General features: G+C 33.3%; 1 protein-coding gene across 5 annotated transcripts in view; it reads left to right on the top strand.

Moving 5' to 3' along the window:
• LOC143229207 (uncharacterized) overlaps nucleotides 1-20518 on the top strand; it is a 120659-nt gene that overhangs the window by 81570 nt on the left and 18571 nt on the right. For 4 of the 5 annotated variants that reach the window (XR_013015737.1, XM_076461201.1, XM_076461200.1 and 1 more), the window contains 5 exons: nucleotides 4543-4685; nucleotides 5089-5248; nucleotides 11909-12009; nucleotides 16678-16809; nucleotides 19782-19873. Coding sequence is in view for 4 of the 5 variants with exons in the window: in XM_076461201.1 (XP_076317316.1) it covers nucleotides 4543-4685; nucleotides 5089-5248; nucleotides 11909-12009; nucleotides 16678-16809; nucleotides 19782-19873 (628 nt within the window). In the remaining variant the exon portion in view is untranslated. Of the gene's footprint in view, nucleotides 1-4542; nucleotides 4686-5088; nucleotides 5249-11908; nucleotides 12010-16677; nucleotides 16810-19781; nucleotides 19874-20518 lie in introns of those variants that run through there. The other variant, XM_076461203.1, reaches the window with a different exon arrangement.

Here is a 20518-nt window from a genome sequence, read left to right as displayed (position 1 = left end):
ACGTCTCGAGCCCCGGCAAGCTCGTGTCAAAGCCGAGGAAGAATTAATTTATATCAAAGCCGAGGAAGAATTAATTCATATCAAAGCCGAGAAAGAAATAGAAATTAGATTCAACTGTCATTGACCAAGACAAAAAGACAACTCTGAACTATATTGATATATCAAAGTACTACCATTTAATGAAAATGAAATTGATAAATATTTCCACAACTTTGAGAAAGTTTTCCAAACCATGAAATGGCCCACCAAAAATGATCATTGTTATTACAAAATGTTTTAACCGGTAAAGCTCAAGAAGCTCTTGTCACCCTCTCTTTAGAAGATTATGCGGATTATTATAAGGTTTAAGCAGCTATTCTCAAAGCATACGAGTTAGTATGTTTTGAGAATACTTATCGCCAAAAATCGCAGTCAAGATAGCCAAACTTATATGGAATTCGCCCACAAAAAAAGAGGTTTATTTTTTATCGATGGTGTAACTCTATGAATATTGGCAACAGTTTCGACAAACTAAGACAATTATATCTAACAGGAATTTAAACGTTGTGCAAGTGACGACCTCAAAAGTTACTTGGATGAAAAGAAAGTTGAAACAGTACATAGCTTTTGCAGCTGATATTTCCTATGATTACACATTAAATCATAAAATCACTAGAAAGAAACTCTTAAAATCTCAACGAAAACCTGAATCTGTTCAATCCACTAAATTTTAAGATATTTCTAAAAATCCAGCTCTTCTAGTTCGAAATCATCTGACAGTCAGGATAAAGTTTCATTAAAATCGTCAAGGCCTGTCTGTTACCTTTTTATAAAACCTGGTCATGTCACGTCCATTTATTGGTGTTTGGAAAAGAGAAAAAAAGAAAAGAACGCAACATCCAATGCGTTCGTGTCTACATATATGGACGTAGTTTCACCAGATCACCTTATGTTGTTGAATTAGCTACTGATATAAAGGCTGATGTAGTTTAGGTGGAATTTCGATCTTTTTTGTTTCTTGGTTAATCCCATAAGTATTCTACGTGACATTGAGGCGACTCAGTAATTGTTGTTAGAACGATATTGCCTTTAGATTCCAGTTCTGCTACTGGTGAGTCTGTTATTGCTCAGCAGGGTATTGAGGGTGGCTTTGTTAATGTTCCTCTTTATAATATTTATTTAGCAGTTGTGGTTGAAGTAAGGCCTACTCTGCCAATTAAAGATGTATCATTAATGTTAAGAAACGATTTGACAAGGGAAAAAGTTGTTTCCGAACCCCAAATGGTTAGCGAGTCTATCACTGTTTCATCTAAGGATGATGTTGTTGTTGAGGAGAATCCATATGTGTTTCCCTCATGTGTTGTGACTCGAGCTCACGCGAAGAAATTAAGCCAAAACGAAATGATAGAATCGTATACAGAGGACGATATTATAGATTCGTCTCACACATTTTTTTTTTTGATTTGACAGGGATCTTTTGAATAATTGTCCTATTGGAGCTTTTTCTGTGAGTGACGAGGATAGAAGTGGGGATCTGGTTCAACAGGTGAAGTTCCGTTTGCTGGAAGTAAATTGATCATTGAAAAAGAAAAGAATCCCCAGATCTCTTCACTATCTAAATATGCGTTCCCAAAAAAATGAAATAAAGTTCTAAATGGTTATATATTTTTTAATTGTGTGGTCAAGAGGAAATGGAGACCACGAGACGTGCCAGCTTCAGAAGACTGGGCTGTAGTTTACCAAAGTGTTATTTCAAAAGCATATTGTTCTGAAATATTGAAAGTTGCCCATGAACTCTCCATGAGAGGTTACTTAGGTATCAACAAGACATGTGACAAAATTATAAGATATATCTTTTGGCAAAAGTTAGACAAGATTTTTCTCAGTTTTGTAAAACTTGTCATACCTGTCAATTAGTTAGAAAACATGACAACAAAGTTCCCGTTGCTCCTTTAAAACCTGTTCCAGAATTCGAAGAACACCCCAGTCGTATGATTATTGATTGTATTTAGCCAAAAAGATAACATTTGTGCTTACGCACTTGCATGTGCTATATCATTTTATTCTCATAAAATTATTTGTTTTGATTGGGTTATATACTGTCACGATTATTGCCACTGGTTACAAATTGTCTAACGCTAATAATAAATTTATAGACTTCGGTAAATCGTCCGATGTAAGTTATAATACGTAACAGTATGAGGAGATTTAATCACATTTCAGTAATGTGCGTGTATTTTGTTTTGCCTTTATGACGTTACTTCAGATAATCCCTCTGAAAGTTTTGTTTTGTTTTGAATTTTTCGCGCAAAGCTACACGAGGGCTATCTGCGCTAGCCATCTCTAATTTAGTAGTTTAAGACTAGAGGGAAGGCAGCTAGTCATCACCACCCACCGCCAATTCTTGGGCTACTCTTTTACCAACGAATAGTGGGATTGACCGTCACATTATAACGCTCCCACGGATAAAAGGGCGAACATGTTTGGTGTGACTGGGATTCGAATCCTCGACCCTCAGATTACGAGTCAAGTGCCTTGACCACCTGGCCATGCCGGGCGTCCTCCAAAACGAGCTCTCCATTGACATAACAGTAAGTCTGGATGCTTTTAACGCTAAAGCAAAGTTTCAATACCAGTGGCATCAAAGAATAATTACATTTCATTATGTAACACGTAATGATATTGAGGAAGTTAAATCGAAAACATCAATGCTACTCTTCATTTCTCAAAACATGGTGGTTTTTGTTTTTGTAAAAATAAGCTCTTAGATTACTAAATAGATGATGCCTGAAAGCTGAATTTACATAATCCATTATTAATAGGCAATGATATCAAACAATACATCTTGATAAAGTTTCTTGTAGCGTTAAGTTTCACCATAACCTCATACTGGCGAGATATTTTTTGTTTGCTATTATATACCTGAAAATGACATATTATATTCATTATATAAACTTTCCTGTCAAAGCAGAGGGATTTAAGGATTATCTTTATTGAGATAACAAACTAGTTCTTTCTTTTTAATAGTAACGATAAAACTTGATACGATTTAAAAACTTTCATCAGTATGTCGGGTATTTTGTAGAAAGATCATTAAAAATAACAAATAGATAAGCCATTTTATAATATATTTCATCGTCCATATTTCATTGACTAATCTTTTGTAATTAGTATTGCTTGTTTTTGTGCATTTGGCTTATTTTGTAGTCCTTGGTACTAAAATAAGTTTTCTTAATATTAAACGTATAAGACAATAGTTTTATAAATAATAACAAGAAAGCATGAAAGTTTCGAAAATAACTTTCAATATTTTCTTTATAAAATTTGCACAGTGACCATGGCCGTGTAAAGATTTTGTAGTGAATAAGCCAGTGTACGAATTAAACAATTAACATACAGATGTAAGGACTGCACGATGATTGTGTCGGTGTTATAAATACACATTGAATATGTTGATGTAAAGAATGTATAGTTAGTGTGCTGATATAAAGATTGTGCTGGTGAAAATGTCGGTGTAAGAAATGTATAACAAACAACAAATATGCCAGTTTATATCTAATTCCTGGTCTTTACTACAAACTACTGTAATACAAACAAAGTTCGTGGTGTTACTCGAGAATTCTAGATTGTTCTTTTAGTCGGTTTTGGTTGTTTTTTGTGTTAGGTTTTTAAATTTCACGCAAAGCTACACAAGGGCTATCTGTTTTTTGTGAGACGCAAAACTACACAATGAGGAGTGGTGTCTGTGCTCTATCCATCACATGTATCTAAACCAAACAGTTTTTAGCTTTTTAAGTCATCAGGCCTACTGCTGAAGGAAGGGCTTTTGTTAGGTTTTTTTGTAAATTAATATAACTGTTTAAGTAATTAAACTGTGGTGTTCTGATACATTATATGCTTAATCTAATTACAAGGCAATGCATAGTGACTCTAGTTTCTTTCTTGTTATGTGTTACAGCTGTGTGTATAGTTACAGCCATTTTCAGTTTATAAAACTGCAAGTTAAAATTAGTATTCTATGAAGTCTATCCTATCTTTACATCCTGTAATTCAACACAATTTATTCTAGAAGATATAAGACGAAAAGAGCCTTATAACGAAAAATAAATCAAAAGATGTTTGTATTTCATTAGGTAATATAGTAGCATAAACAAGGTGGACCATAGGCAGTTTTACCCAATAAAGGAACCAAGCAAAGATAACTGAACAGGTTTTATATGTATTATATTTTCTAAGGTACTGTCTTTTCTTAAAGAAGTTATTCAAAGTGTTTACTTGCCTTATTTACACCTAATAGCATGCTTTTCTATTGTCAATCTCGTCCTCAGTCATGAAACTCTAGTCTTTAGTTAAAGCTATAAGCCATTTCAGCTATCAACAAGCTATAAGCAAGAATTAAGACATAGAATTTGAAATAAGTGAGCTGACAAGTCCTTCGGTAAACCTACTTATGGCTCACTTTCATGCTTTTATTTATATTACAATTTGTACAATGTGTCTAATCTGAATTAATGTTTTCATTAGTTGCTGGTTTTTTTAATTAGATTACTTATATCATTTCAGCCCTGAATATAAATAAAGAAAAGCTCTCATTAGCAGGGAAGCAGTTTCATACACTTCATAGATATCGCATTCGTTTTCCAGTAACAAAACCCGAAGTTTCACGAATAGCTATTCTACACGACACCAACGATGGTATTACTCAGGTGTGGTTGTCGCAATATTCCATTTTCCAAACATATTTTTTTTTTGCTAATTACTCTTAGTTCATGACGATACTTTTATTCTATCTGTAATATTTAGATGTGGTATGATTTATGGGTTGTTTTATTTTTGTTTGTTTTTTCTGTATACCAATCACCAGATTCTATTTCATGAAAATTTTGTCATCTCCGACAACATTCAATTTATGTCATCGTTCTTGTTTCAGTGAATCTTAAAATATTCAAATGTTGGTTATTTTCGTTGGTTGGCAAGTTTCAGAATTAATTAATCTATTTTAGAATTGACATTTGACTTATCAAATTTATTTTAGGACTAAATTAACAATTAAATTTTTGCTTTAAGAATAGCACTTTTTGCTTACATGTATTTCATTTTCTGTTTTAGTACTTACTGAGTTCTTGTTGGAAGTGGAACTTTAGCGCCTTTTCCCTTGATGTGGCCACCGGAGGGCGCTCAGTGTCAGTTTTGTTACTTCACCTCTTTCATTATTACGGGTTCATTAAGAAGTTTCGTCTAGATGCATTGAAAATCGTTCATTGTTTTTGTAAGTAGCTCATTTTTTATATTAATCTTTTCTTCAGATATTTACGACAAAAACAACAAACACTACCATTTAAGTAGATGTAACATCAGTATATATTATCTAAGAAAACTAAAAAATTTTGATAAATATAATCATATAAGTATACTCAGTAAGATACGCAAAATTATAGAAATAAATAAAGTAATGGTTAATACATTATTTAATATTGTTGATAATATTAAAAGTATCGCTGGCTGGGATCGTGGATGCTACTGCTTTACAAAAGTATTTGTATTAATTGGTAAGTTTAGAAAATACATTACAGGTGGCTTTTGATTATAATAAATGCAAGATAGTACATGTTGGATATAATCTGAACTGTAAGTATAATTTTGATGGTAATAACCTTGACAATGTTATGGAAGAAAAGGATCTTGGGGTAATAGTTAGTCAGTGTCTCAAGCCATCTACAGAGCTAAAATCCGGATTTCGATACTTGTGGTGGGCAGAGCATAGATAGTCACTTGTGCAACTTTGTGCTTAATTCCAAATAATCAATCAATTTTAAACCATCCAAACAATGTGCTGTTGCTAAAGGCAGAGCAAATATTATTTTAGGTTCTGTTTACAGAAATATTGAATACAAATCTAATAACATACAATTTCACATGTATAGCTCAATGACTAGACCATGTTTGGAGTAATACGTTCAGTCTTGGGCTTGCGCTCCTTACCTAAGGAAGGCCATTGAATTGTTAGAAAGGGTTTAGAGAAGAGCTACTAGGATAATATCTGTGATGGAATGAATGCAAAATCAGAACACGTTAAGATCTCAGAAATTGTTTTCTCTTGAGAAAAGAAAGCTAGAGGAGAAATTGGTAGTAGATACAGTTACTTTATAAGAGTTTAAAATAAGACTTAATAAAAGTTTGAATAATAATGGCTGGTTTTGAGTGTTGTTGTTTTTTTTAAGTTTAGTAGATATGATGATCTAGGTGGACTAAATATTTCTTGTTATTCTTAAATTATATGTAATTTTGTTACTAATAGGATATGAACAGGTTTCACACTTGCTTCAGAAACATATTATATACAAAGTTAAACTCGCGTGTGAGAACTATTACCCCTTAAGCTCAATATTTTTCATTTTAAGTGTCTAGAGTTCGCATTGTAGTATAATAATAGATAAATACATATAAAACTACTGTTAATGGCCTATCATGACGAAGTGACTAGGGGCGCTTGACTCGTAATATGAAGGTAGCCGGTTAGAATCACCATCACACCAAACATGCTCGTCCTTTCATCCGTGGAGACATTGTAATGTAACTTTCAATTTTACTATTCATTGGCAAAAGAGTAGCCCAACAGTTGACGGTGAGTATTGATGACTAGCTGCCTTCCCGATAGTCTTATACTGCTAAATTAGGAACAGGAAAGCGCAGATAGCTCTCATTCAGCCTTATGCGAAATACAAAACAAATAAACTCCAAATTATTATAAAAATTTCTGAGGAAATGGTATGAAAATCAAATTCTTCTGTAATGCCAACCCTTTATCATGTCAAAATGAAGTGCTTTAGAGTAAAATCAAGTGTTTTAGCATAAACTGTGATCTTATAAATGGAAACATGCTCTACCATTCACGTAATAGGGTATTGTATATTTGCGTTAAAACGATTTCTAGATCGTGTGTGTTTTCCTAATATCATGAACACTATTCCCAGTAGTAGCAGTGTTTGCTTTCAACCACAGTTCTCAGGAATGAAATGCCAAATGAAAAAATGTATATAAGTTTTGGTTGATCAATGATGTAACATACATATAATTGCGACAAGATTGTAGGTTCCAGTACGAGACGAGTACAGCAGTCTAAAAAAGTGTGTGAAACTGGAATTGTTGAGAGACTCCTTGCTCCAGTAAGAGACTTACACACCATTCTGAAGAGAGTGTATGAAACTGTTGAAAGATTCCACGTTCTAGTAGGAGTTTTATATAACACTACAAAAAAGTGTGTGAAACTGGCACTGTTAAATATTTCAAGGTTTGTTTTTAATATGAAATATATTACAGTCGAGTACTGTTGTTGTCAACTATCTTACTTTTAATATAGGTGTGAATATTACGTAAAGACAGTAAGTTATATATTAATATGGAGTGGTCTAAGTCGACTTGTAACTCCTCGAAAACTGCTGCTCAGAAGAGGTAATCGAATGAAGAGGTTAAAATGGATATCAGGCTACAAACAGTGGAATGATAAAGCTGGGATCGTTTACTCTTTAAAGACAAATCAAAGCCTCGGTTGTTCGACAATAATCAGTGACAGTTTGATAGACAGTGAAGAGAACAACGGCATGGTATAAACAAAATATATAACATCTAAAGTGCCATTCCATAAGGAACACGTCTTATCAGGAGAGAATTCATACTCCAACAAAATAACGATCCAGACTATACATTATTTATGGTGAAACGATATCTTAGTGAAGAAGTTGATGGAACAGTCACAGTTTTGGTCTGATCTAGAGTGAACATTCTTGAGGCTATCCGGGCTCATATAAGAAACGGGCAAAGCCAAAACTTAGTTGAATTATACAGAGTAATAAAAATATTTGGAACAATATTCCAAAACCTTACTAATGTATAGTATATATGGCAGCATGAAAATAAGTTGTACTACTCTGTGCAAAGCAATAGGAGTCACATATAAGAAACCAGTGCATTATACAACTTGTTTATATTTCTTTTGTATTTCCTATTGCCGTTACACTATATATGACTTGTTTATGGGTTCCCATAGTTATTTCCATTGATATATGTATATCATTATTACCTTCTTCCTCGAATAGGCTCATTACCGTTATTACTTCCAAGAAAGAGAAAGTATGTTATTTAAACTCATTAAAACAAATTAAATTAATTATTTTACTAAACCTCCTTTTATTATTCCTTTTAATGCTTACACGTAAAGCATTTTTAAACGGGCATTCCCAGTTGCAAAGATTTTATAAGAAAATATAACATTTTTTGGTTTCGTGATAGATAAAAGCCAAATCGAAACTAATTTCCTTAATTAAACACCACTGAATCGAACAAACGGGGGGAAGGGAAAGGTAATATGTTCATTAAATTACATCGTATTAAAATAACAAACAAAGATAAAGGTCTCTGCGTGTTTATGATAGTTAGAGCGATCGTCAATGAACTCTCCCACGGTTCGTGAGGTATGTTAATATGTGACAGGTTTAAGTGTAGCGAGAGTTTAAACACAACACTGGCATTTAACACACTTTGAGAATATAAATTTTTCATTCGGATAATCATTTATCAGCTAAACCTACCACACTTCGGCGGATCTTTTTTAGTTTCGTTATTCTTATGATAATTGCATGTCTAATGTAAAAAAAAATATATATATTGAAAATCACAGTTCACAACTTTAGCATATATATATTTAATTAATTAATAACAAAGCCCTGAATAATAGTTCTTTCTTACTTAAGCATTGAATAACCGGAAGATATCGCTTATGCAGCGTAATGATTATTCATCGGCCTTTACTTGTTAAAAGAATAGCCCGAACTTCAAGGAGTTGTGGAAACCCACCTCATGACAGTATTTCACTTTGTTGAAACAGACATGTAAGTCTCAGAGAACAATACGTTCTCATTAACGGTAACATAATTAATAAATTGTGTCGAGCTGCAGTCTGAGTCTCGGTTACCGCTGAATATCTTCCGCTATGGTGGTGTTATAACTCTGTCAGTCATTCCTGCTGTACACGTACAAGTATTCGAACAAGAGGTAAGTGCAGCTGACTGATTGCCTTTCCTCTGGTACTTGACCTTTAACCCATGTGTCACTTAAGGCTAAAAAAATATCCAAAGAACAATGCAGATTAGAAAAATGAGTAGGTATTCCTGTTAGTAACTTCGAACGAAAAACAACATACGGAGATTACAAACCCAAAATTGTATATATCTATACAAATAGGCAACATTGTTTTCCTTGCACAGCGCACTGATGGGGACGACTCAATTTTTTATAACCCAAAACGTTTTAACCTATGTACAATTCTGCAGAATCCAAAACATGATTTTAATGTCTGAAATCCTAATTTTTTGATAAATACAGTGCATATTCGACCAAACAGTAGGCTGTTGTGAGACTTTGTATTATGTAGAAAGTAAATAAATAAATAAGTCATTTATTTTCGTCATCACATCTAAAGTACGTGATGTGTGTGCAACACATACAGTCAGACAAATACGTTTACATTTACTTTATAGGTTCCCCTTTCAAATAATGTTGTGCTGGAAAGTTAGAAATCTGATGATTGTTGTAATTGATAGTATATTGTTTGTTACTAACAAATTATTACTGTGGTATGACTGAGGGTGATTATGCACAGACAGTGTTAAATAAGCAATGATAAAGTACAGTATAGAAGAGGTTAATAGGCAGTGTTTTGGTCTCGCACATCGTATTACTAACAACTTCCAATCAAAACAGGCTGAATAAGTTAAAACTCAAAATCTACCCTGCAATAAATATAGCTAACTAAATGTACTGTTCTTACCTTCGTACTTATAAAGGTTAAAATGCATTGTTTCACCAGTTGGAAACCCTTCGTTGTTAATGATATTTTAATCCAGTTTAGGAGCTATGAATTTGTCCTAAATCCGTATACTAAGTCAATGTAAAATAATATAAAGAAATAGAATTATAGTGATAAAAATTAAGATAAATATTAAACAATTTAAATATTATATACTAGCTGGAGTATCCATCCATAGGACGGAAGCTTGGTTAATTCATTATTAACTAAAGGGTTATCTTAGGACATGAAAAAATAGCTTCTCTTATGTGTAATTGTAAAAAATGACAAAAACGCACATAAAAACCGTAAAATGCAAAACTGAAAATGAAGCGAAATGAGCCTTTACTAACTTGGGTGAAGTTCCATCTACATCCTAAGAAGTATTTACATGGATATACAACTATTATATTTTTTTAGATGAATGTGTGTGTCTGCTTGTTTTGTAAATAAACAAAGAAATTGTTAACTTTCAATAACGCATTCGATTACTTAGTTTTCTAGTTTGCTTGAAACTCAATAATAACAGATTCCATTTTTAAAACTAAAATTAATTCTTAAGGTTAAATACTTAAAAACACATCAAATAACTATATTTTGTGAAATGCCTAACGTTTTGAGAACTTACGAGATCACATCATCGGGAATGTATGTACAACATTGGTTTCGTGATTAATTGTACTAATGTACAATTAATTACAAGCTTAAAGCTAAGTTAAATAACACATTGCACCAACAAATAGTAGAAGTTTAATGGGTTATTAAGTGATAACTAACAATTTCTGTACTTAACTATATCATGTATTTTATTTAAATTAACTACTTTTTTAATATTGGCATTAAATATTGCACAAGTTGCACATTTCACCGTATTTGGTTTTGTAACATACAGATCAACTACATTAACAATATATTTATGTTATAGCTCAGGCATGATAGTGACTTCAGGAATAACTGCAACAAAAGCAGATGAAGCAGCTTTGTTAAAGCATGGTAAGGTCAAACCTTTCGCCTTAGCACTACTCTCCACATGCAAATCCCTCTCACAATGAATTGTGAAGTCGCCCTTACACGTATTTGTTGTAAAGGCCTAACAAACTACACGTTGTTAGGGGCTTGTGAAACAATATGTTGTTGGAAAGAGCATATTAGTTCACACATTGTTTAGAAAAAACATAATAAAACAAATATTGTTTTGAAGGATGTGGAGGTAGGCCACAAGTCGTTTTGGAAAACATCACACACATTTGTTGTTTTTGGGTGTGTGGGAGTTGGGATACACATAGTTTGGGTTTGTTTCTAAATTTCGCCCAAAACTACACGAGGGTTATCTGCGCTAGCCATTGTTAATATAGCAGTGTAAGACTAAAGCGAGAACAGTTAGTCAACACCATCTTTTACCAAATATTGTACCAAGGAATAGTGAGGTTGACCGTCACATTATAACTTGAGCATGTTTGTTGTGACGGGGTTTCGAATCTGCGACCCTCAGATTATAAGGCGAACGCTCTAATCACCTGGCCATGCCGGTCCTCATAGTTTGAGAAACATCACACAACAAATGTTATTTTGAAGGGTGTGGGAGTTGGGACACACACCGTTTTGGAAAACATCACACAACAAATGTTGTTTTGGAGAGTGTGGGAGCTGGGACACACACGTATGTTAGACTGTGCACTAAATAAGAATCGAGATATTTTACTTTGTTTTATGAAAAAAAATCCAAACGCCAACTGTAAATTGATCCTCAACGAAAACAATTTAACAACAGTTTACATAATTCTTTTGATATTAAATAAAATCCAAGAATTTTATTATAAAAGTAATTTCTGCCGACAAGTAGAATCGTGTCTTATTGATAAAAATCTTAAATTCTCTGACTTTTGTTTGTTGACGATTCAAATTAACTTCAGTAGTTAGAATGAACATAACTGCTTGTGGTAAAAAGTTACACAGTGAAAAAGTAAAATTATTAACGTGAGAGCAAAAAAAAATGTTTATTTGACGTTTCTACAGAAATAAAGAATTCAAATAGCTTTTGGGTTATTGTTAGCTTCTCCAATTTTTCCTCTTGGTCTTCTGCAGCTCTTGTGGAGAGTGGTTACCATAGCAACAACCCATATCATAACGCTGTTCATGCTTCTGACGTTACTCAAGCCTTGCATTGTTTTCTCCAGGAGGAAACTGTGAGTACTTCGAACTTTAAAGTTCTGCTTAGCTTAGCTGGTTTCCTTTGTTGTATGTATGCACTAATACGACTTGCTTGAGCTGATAGTTGTGATTACAAAGTTTAAAGGCTTTTTGCTAGAATCAAACAGTATGAGGGCTAGCATCGTGAGAATGTAGCATTGAATGACGTTCCTTGATAAAAATCTAAAAAATCTATTCCCTGAATAATTAATTTAAACTCATTCACGTCCGGTGTCTGTTTAGTTACTGGGAAACACGTGACCTAAGACAGTCAATTCAGAAAATGTGTTTCTTAAGTTCGACGAGTCGGACAAGAAGAAAATCGTGAAATTTATAACCAGTGAACGTTTTTCAGTGGGCATCGAGCTCCATTCTAGTAGATATCTATTTCAACATAGAATTATTTCACAAACAATTCAAGCACTAAATAAACCTGCTTTTAACTCAATGTTTAAGAATCGTTTATCGTATATGTTTATTTTTGTTATGTTATTCCATAAAATTACAAAAATCTCTTTTAAATAAATGCATAGCGATCTTTATTATACGAAAAACTAACTCTAGTGGAATGCAAATAAAATTTTAATTGAAGAAACGTTAAATTATTCTTTTCAGCCCAAAACGACACTGTTATCAAAAGCCATATGAAGATTTTGCTTTTATACTCAACAGATGGCAGCACTAAATAAACCGAAATTGCAATACATTTATTCCAGATAGAAATCTAAATAAATTTATGTTGTTTTCATGTATTTTTTCCATGCAGAAAAACTTACTCTTGAAAATATTAATAAGAAATGTGTTTATAACTTTGGTTTGATTTGTTATAACTATACATTATTTTACGACGAAAATTTCATTAGCAATTCCTATACTATTGAGAAAAAATTAATTTGCTCACAAAAATGATAAATACATAAAGTGTAATTAATCCAATTCTGTATTAAACTCGTTATTTAAAGACTGCTTACGCCTACAGTTCTAATACTGATGAGGATCATTTGTGTTTTATGTTATTCTTTTCCACGTTGGATATGACTGATCTCAATTAGGTTTGGGTTAAGGTGTGCTTAAGAAATATTAAAAGAGGGACCTATTTTCATCCATTGAAATTTAAGAATAATTTCTCAGTATAATCTTTGGAAGTTCATTGCATAATACGGGAAATATTATTTAACTTCTTTTTGCAGAAAGTGTTTGTAACATATTTTATGCAATCAACGTCGAATTGGAAGCAAAAAGAGCACTCTAGCAGTGGTAGTCGGTCTGTTACAGTATGTGTCTAAAAAGATTTGATGTCACAAAAACTCTTAAAGTAATACACTAAAAAACGACACCAAAGAACACAATGAAGAAGTGTAGCGCACATGTTACTGTCATCTATTTAAATTATATTTGTTCCATTGAACTGGAACATGTACATGTAATGATATATTAAAAAGTTTGAAAGAAATAAACTGATAAAAATGTTGCTAAAATATATTAACAATGGCTCATTGTTTGCAAGTAATAAATAATAATGAGAACAGGGAAAGGATCTGTAAACTTTCATACATGATCAGAAGAATCATCTTTTATACAAGATCGTTATTTTAAATTTGCAAAATTACGTTCTGGAAAATCTAATTAGCTTTAGCATACACACAATATATATAAAATGATTAACTTAGTTTCTAGGTTACAAAATAACTGAAAAAGTATTATTTTGGTATTTCTAATGTTCCCTAATTCGTAGTTTTAAGAACGCGATCAAAAGTGGGTTTAATAAAAAAAAATCTCAATTTGTATGACCGTTAATTTCTTGGATTCCTAGATTCCTTATGATTAGTAATTAAGGCCTTTCTGTACAATCTCAAAGTGAAAATTCGGGTGTTCAATTTCCTACGGTGTACACAAACAAACAGCCAGAAAAACACAAATTGTCTGTGAAATAATTTGTTTCACCTCATGTAGTTTCAAATGTGTCATAGGTCTGAAGACTTATAATGCTAAAAACCAAATGGTACAGATAGCTCCTGTATAGCTTTGTGCTTAACAAAATAAATAACTGTAAATTAGTTTAATTGCAAGATGAAAAATATTTAAGATACAAATATGTAGCTATATAGAACATGGAAATATGGAATTATAAATTTTAATTATTCACAACAGACGACATTAGAGGTGAAAGTTTAAAGTTGTAGCTTTCTTATTGAGCGTAGTATTAGTTCTGTTTAAGGACAAAAAAAATTAACCACTTTGTTTAATATCAGTGTTATTCGAGAATCGAACTTTCAGATTAGGAAAATTAGGCATTTCTATAATTATAAAATAAAATTGCATTTCTTTTAAACAATGTCTGCACCATAACTAAAACTAAGAAAATTTGCTATTATAAAGGTTATTACAGAGATCAGGCGTCTTCAGATTTTATATCGTTTCTGATACAAAACGAAAAATGTCTGCGTGTATAATATACAGAATGAGGAAAAAGTATAGTTGGTGTTATTGAAACTAATTTAATTATTGTTCGTTTTAGCGTGAGACTATGTAGTTACTTTTGCCTCCATATATATATTTATATATATAAGACGAATCTTCTCTTCTTTCTCGTGATTTGGTATGTCCTGAATGTTAGGGCGTTCGATTCACAATATGAGAGTCGCGGGTTCGAATCCTCTTCCCCGAACATTCTCGTCCTTTCAGTTGTGACGCCATTATAATCTGGGATCAATCTCACTATTCCCTGCTAAAAGAGTATCCCAGGAGTTGGCGGTGGGTGGTGTTGATTAGTTACCTTCCTTCTAGTCCGCTAAATTTGAGACTGCTAACGCAGATGACACTCATATAATTTACATGAAGTTTATTACAAACCTGGCTCCTTCATATGGGGTCGGAACGTCTCGTGATCTTACTCTATGAGACGTATTGTTCACTACACTTAGGTCTACATGCCTACTGACCTATTTAAAACAATCTTTTCATCTCTCGTCTCGTGATCTTACTATATGAGACGTATTGTTCACCACACACTTAGGTATACATGCCTACTGACCTATTTAAAACAATCTTTTCATCTCTCGTCTCGTGATCTTACTCTATGAGACGTATTGTTCACAACACTTAGGTCTACATGCCTACTGACCTATTTAAAACAATCTTTTCATCTCTTCCTTTACACCGCTTTTCAGGTTGTTTTTTCAGTTGCCCATTTCCCCATACTTTCTTCATCTACATGCTCAAACCACCTCACTGTTAATTTCTGCAATTTCTCTCTGTTGCTACAAGCATCCACCTACTGTCTCGTTTCTGCGTTTGGTTTATAATCGCTACAAATCACACCTCTAATGCATCTCAACCAATCATCTTGGGCAGTGCCAGTCTTTTCAGATGACACTTCTTCACTGACCAAGTCTTTGTGCCAAATTTCAGGGTTGCCCAGTATATAACAGGAATATACTCTTGTAAAAGTGTATTCCTGTTATAGGTACAAGGAAGATGGATGTAAAGAATACACAAGACTTGTTAGGAAAATATAGATTAAAATATAAACAAGTACTAATAATAAGGAAAATCGACAGTAATATACTGTAAAGGATTCTGAGTACTAGTATGCTACATGTTTCACAAGGAAACACTGAAACATTGGCTACTTTTAATACTGAAATATGTTGAACTTTAGCTAAATCAGTTAGTACGTTAGCCTTTAGTTACATCATTTATTACGTTAGCCTATAGTTACGTCAGTTAGTTGTTAGACTTTAGCTAAATCAGTTAGTCTGTTCGACTTTGGCTACATCAGTTAGTACGTTAGACTTTAGCTACATCAGTTAGTACGTTAGACTTTAGCTACATCAGTTAGTACGTTGGGCTTTAGCTACATCAGTTAGTATGTTGGGCTTTAGCTACATCAGTTAGTATGTTGGGCTTTAGCTACATCAGTTAGTATGTTGGGCTTTAGCTACGTTAGTTAGTACGTTAGACTTTAGCTACATCAGTTAGTTGGACTTTAGCTACATTAGTTAGTACGTTAGACTTTAGCTACATCAGTTAGTATGTTGGACTTTAGCTACATTAGTTAGTACGTTAGACTTTAGCTACATCAGTTAGCATGTTGGACTTTAGCTACATCAGTTAGTATGTTGGGCTTTAGCTACATTAATTAGTATGTTGGGCTTTAGCTACATTAGTTAGTACGTTAGACTTTAGCTACATCAGTTAGTATGTTGGAGTTTAGCTACATTAGTTAGTACGTTAGACTTTAGCTACATTAGTTAGTATGTTGGACTTTAGCTACATTTGTTAGTTTGTTAGACGTTAGCTACACCAATTTTGCAAAATAATTGTCAGTGTGAAAGTCAACATGTTTTAGTTTGAAATTTGATATTTTTGTTTTAGTTTCAAAGAGAATGTTTTAGAATATGGGCTTTGATATTATTTAAAGTCTAAATTAAGAGGCTTTGTTTTTATACATAAGTAACATATTAGAATTGCTGTAAATCAAAGATGAAAAATAACCTCTTAGTTTAAGCTTATTCAGTATTGATTTAGGGTAAGTTGGAGAAACACGTATGAAAAGCATCAATTCTGTACGTTTCTTTCAAACTCAAGTTTTATTTATACATAGGAAAGTACATAATGACGTTATATGTCAATGTTTTCAAATCTTATTATTTGTTTTACAGATTTCAAGGCATGTAACCCCCCTTGAAGTTATGGCCTCTCTCATTGCTGCAGTTTGTCATGACCTAGATCATCCGGGTTTCACACAACCTTTCCTGATCGCTACTTCCAACCACCTTGCAGTGTTATACAAGGTTAGGATTCTCGTGTGCTCTTTTTATTTTATTTACTGAGTTTTCTAGCATACGTGACGCTAACACTTAATCATAGCGCTGCCAAACACCAGTATGTAAGACAAAATAATATATGTATACATTTTATACTATATTAATCTAAGCCTCCGGCTGTATTGAATAAGACATATAAATATATATATGTTTTTTGTTTTTGGATTTCGTGCAAAACTACACGAGGGCTATCTGCGCTAGCTATTCTTAATTTAGCGGTGTAAGGCTAGGGAGGAGACAGCTAGTCATCACCATCCACCACCAACTCTTGGGCTACTCTTTTACTAACGAATAGTGTGATTTACAGTCACATTCTATGCCTCCCCCCGGCTGAAAGGGCGAGCATGATTGGTGTAACGCGGATTCGAACCCGCGACCCTCAAATTATAAGTTGAGCGCCCTAACCACCTGGTCATGCCGGGCCATAAGTTTATATACACAGACATACATTTGAAGTATTACGTATTGAACTGCACTTGCACTTTGTACACACTTTTATGTTACCGCTGAGCCACCTCGTGTCAATGTGTAATGTTACGGTAGACTTAGGCATATACCTCAATGATTTTCTTCGCACTGTCTAACGGTATAAGCGTCAATTTTTCACATTTCCCTGAATATTACACCTGAATCATAATTAGCATGTAGCATTCTCAAAGATACGAAAAAAAACAAAAAAACTATTGCCATTCATAACATTACACACATCCTTACCTTGAACTCTGGTCTCCAACATATTACAGTTTAATGTATTTTTATTTAAAGCGAACATTTATGGTCAGACATGTTTTATATATAAGAAAACATTAAAAACAAACGTGAAAATATATATTTCATTAGACGTACTGAGGTATTCAAGAACAAAAAATTACTTACGGAACTATAATATCAATATACCACTACTAATTCAAAGTTGTCAAAATTATACATTCATTTTACAAACCGAATAAGTTGTCTATTTTCACTAAATTCACGCAGCTGAGCGTAACTTAAGGATTAGCATGTCTGAACTGTGAATCAAAAGGCTCAAGCTTGTTGAAAACGCGCTCCGTACTTGAGGGCATGGTTAAGTTAACTTATAAAAGAGTGGCAGTCAAATCTGACTGTTTGGTCAAACAAGAGTAGCCCAAGAGTTACTAGTGGATGCTATTAACTCAATATCTTCCCTCTGGTTTATCATCAGTTCAAAAGTATGGAACGGTTGAGTAGATAGATTTTATGTAGTTTTGTGCGAACATTCTAATATAAACTAACTTACTAAATCCGCTAGCCCACGGGCCTGAAATAGACGCATCTATATCATTTATTATATATATATATATTAAAATTTGAATGTTGTAATTTATTGACTTCGAGGATGAAAATGGAACTCTAACCGGTTGATAAATCAAGACCATTGACCTCTGAATACTTCTAGTTGCTTACGTAGCTAGCCTCTGCACAGCATAGTTGATCAGAATTAACACTAATCTCTCTGAACGGAAGCTATAACACATTACTGAACAGCACGGTTCATCAGGGTTATTTGGAGTGAAAAAGACTGCAGACATTGTCTTGTGTATTGTGTTCGAGAAAAACAAAAGAAACAATAATTTTAATTGTTATCAAAGTAAAGCTAGTAAAGGAGAGTGTAAACTATTAAGTAAAACAAGTCCATGGTAAGTGTGAATGCTTAAACCCTCAAATTCAGGGCCATTTCCCTGCATTTGATATAGCACAAGTTGTCTACTACGTATAGTTGTGCTTACTGGGAATATTATCTAACACAGGTTCGGTAGTGTTTTAACATTTTTTTTTAAATACAGCAACAGACTGAATGACTCTTGACTAATTTGAGGCACAAATATGGGTTATAAATGAATAAAAGCTCTACGTTTCGTAAAATAATTGTCGAAACATAACAACAGACTGAGTGATCCTTGATTAATTTGATTTATAGGTGTAGGTATAAGGATTTAGAATTTCAAGGACGGTGATATCCGTTTCACCCAATTTCATTGGAAAACGAAAATATGTGGATGTGCTGGTGGCATCAGGAAGGCTTACAACAAGTCTTATCCAGTTTAAAAAAACAAAATAGCTCGCCTTGTAACAGATGAGAATCTATAAATACAAAGATCTAAGGCAAAAGTCGTCCACTAGGCCCAGGCAACAGTAAAAAATACAATTAAGAAAGATTTCCGTCCAGAAAAGCGACAGAATTAATGTACGCACAAGATGCTTCCTCGACATATTCTTTCAACCATAGTAGCTAAAGAAAGAAACAAATATTTGTGCTATTTCATAAAGACATGTGATTAGACTGTTGAAACAAGCCATAATAATCATTGTCTTCGTAAACTATATGGATTATGGAAAGCATGGAAGGAGGAGTGTGGTGTTATTTTAGACATAACAGCCTCACAACGAATTTTTGCAATCGAAACTATGATACAGGACTGTTATCATAACATATGGTAAGGCATGACCGGACGTGGCAATATGGGCTGTAATGACTGGTGAAACCCTAAATAGTTTTATTATAACAGGTCCATCCTCTGTATATATATATACATTTGTGTTTTCACATTTAATCAAATCAATCTGATACAGAACATTTCATACGTTTATGTTAGTGTTGTTTCTCTTTATCATGTTACTGTCTTAATTACATATACGTACGAGAAAGTAACGCTAACTTTCGTTCATCTTCAGGGCAGAATTGAAACGTTAAATTATTTCAGATACTGAATAAAAGTGCATTGTTATTATTGAGGAATCATATTCTACTCAATGTGCGTCTTCTTTGAAGTATAAATATGAACTGTTATTTTGGCATATACTTTTATTCTCTTCTAGATAGAATGGAAAATATAGATATTTATATATACACACACACATAAAACACGTTTGTATTTCTACACATAACACGGTACAGTAAACATTTGGTATTACGATAGAATTTCTCTGTGCTGGAAACCCACCACTGGAGGATGGCTATTTCATGCTTGAGAGAGTCGAAGTTGTTGGATCACTTAGAGAGGGACGTCTGGTGAGAAAATGAATAACTTTTACCTTGATACTTCACTAATCATGTTATATTAGCTAATTTAATATTACATATTTTATAGAATGTAATACTTTATTTACCATAGCTTAAGTGCTATCAAGTTTTCTTCTACGATTATAAAACAGAGAAACACATTCATATACACTGCTGGCCAAAATCTTAATGCCTATAAACGTAAAGAAAAAATATGCATTTTGCGTTGTTAGACTCAACCACTTTGAGTAGAACTTCGAAAGATGAAAATAAAAACAGGGAACATAAAAATAAAAAAAAACTTTTTAGCATTTAATAGGGAAAATGTGAACACTATTAAATTTGCCTAAATACTAGCTGGTCAAAAGTTTAAAACCATACCTGAAGAAGTCCTAAACAGGGTAGTAAATGCCCAACAAAAGGTCTCAGTAGTGAGTTGCACGGCCGTCATTGCGAGTAACTGCAAACATTCGCTTTGGCATGGTCGATATAAGCGTTTGCAGAAGGCTGGCTGGAATGTTATTCCAAGTGGTGAAGATGGCTTCACGAAGATCATACACTGTTTGGAATTGAAGTCCATTTCTATAGACTTCCCTTGTCATCCACCCCCAAACATTTTTATTGGGGTTCAGTTCGAGCGAACACGCTGGATGG

The sequence above is a fragment of the Tachypleus tridentatus genome, chromosome 10 (assembly GCF_004210375.1).
Source record: "Tachypleus tridentatus isolate NWPU-2018 chromosome 10, ASM421037v1, whole genome shotgun sequence".
NCBI classification, from domain to species: Eukaryota; Metazoa; Arthropoda; class Merostomata; order Xiphosura; family Limulidae; genus Tachypleus; species Tachypleus tridentatus.
Note: the sequence above shows the minus strand (reverse complement) of the source record. Positions and strands in the feature narration are given on the sequence as shown.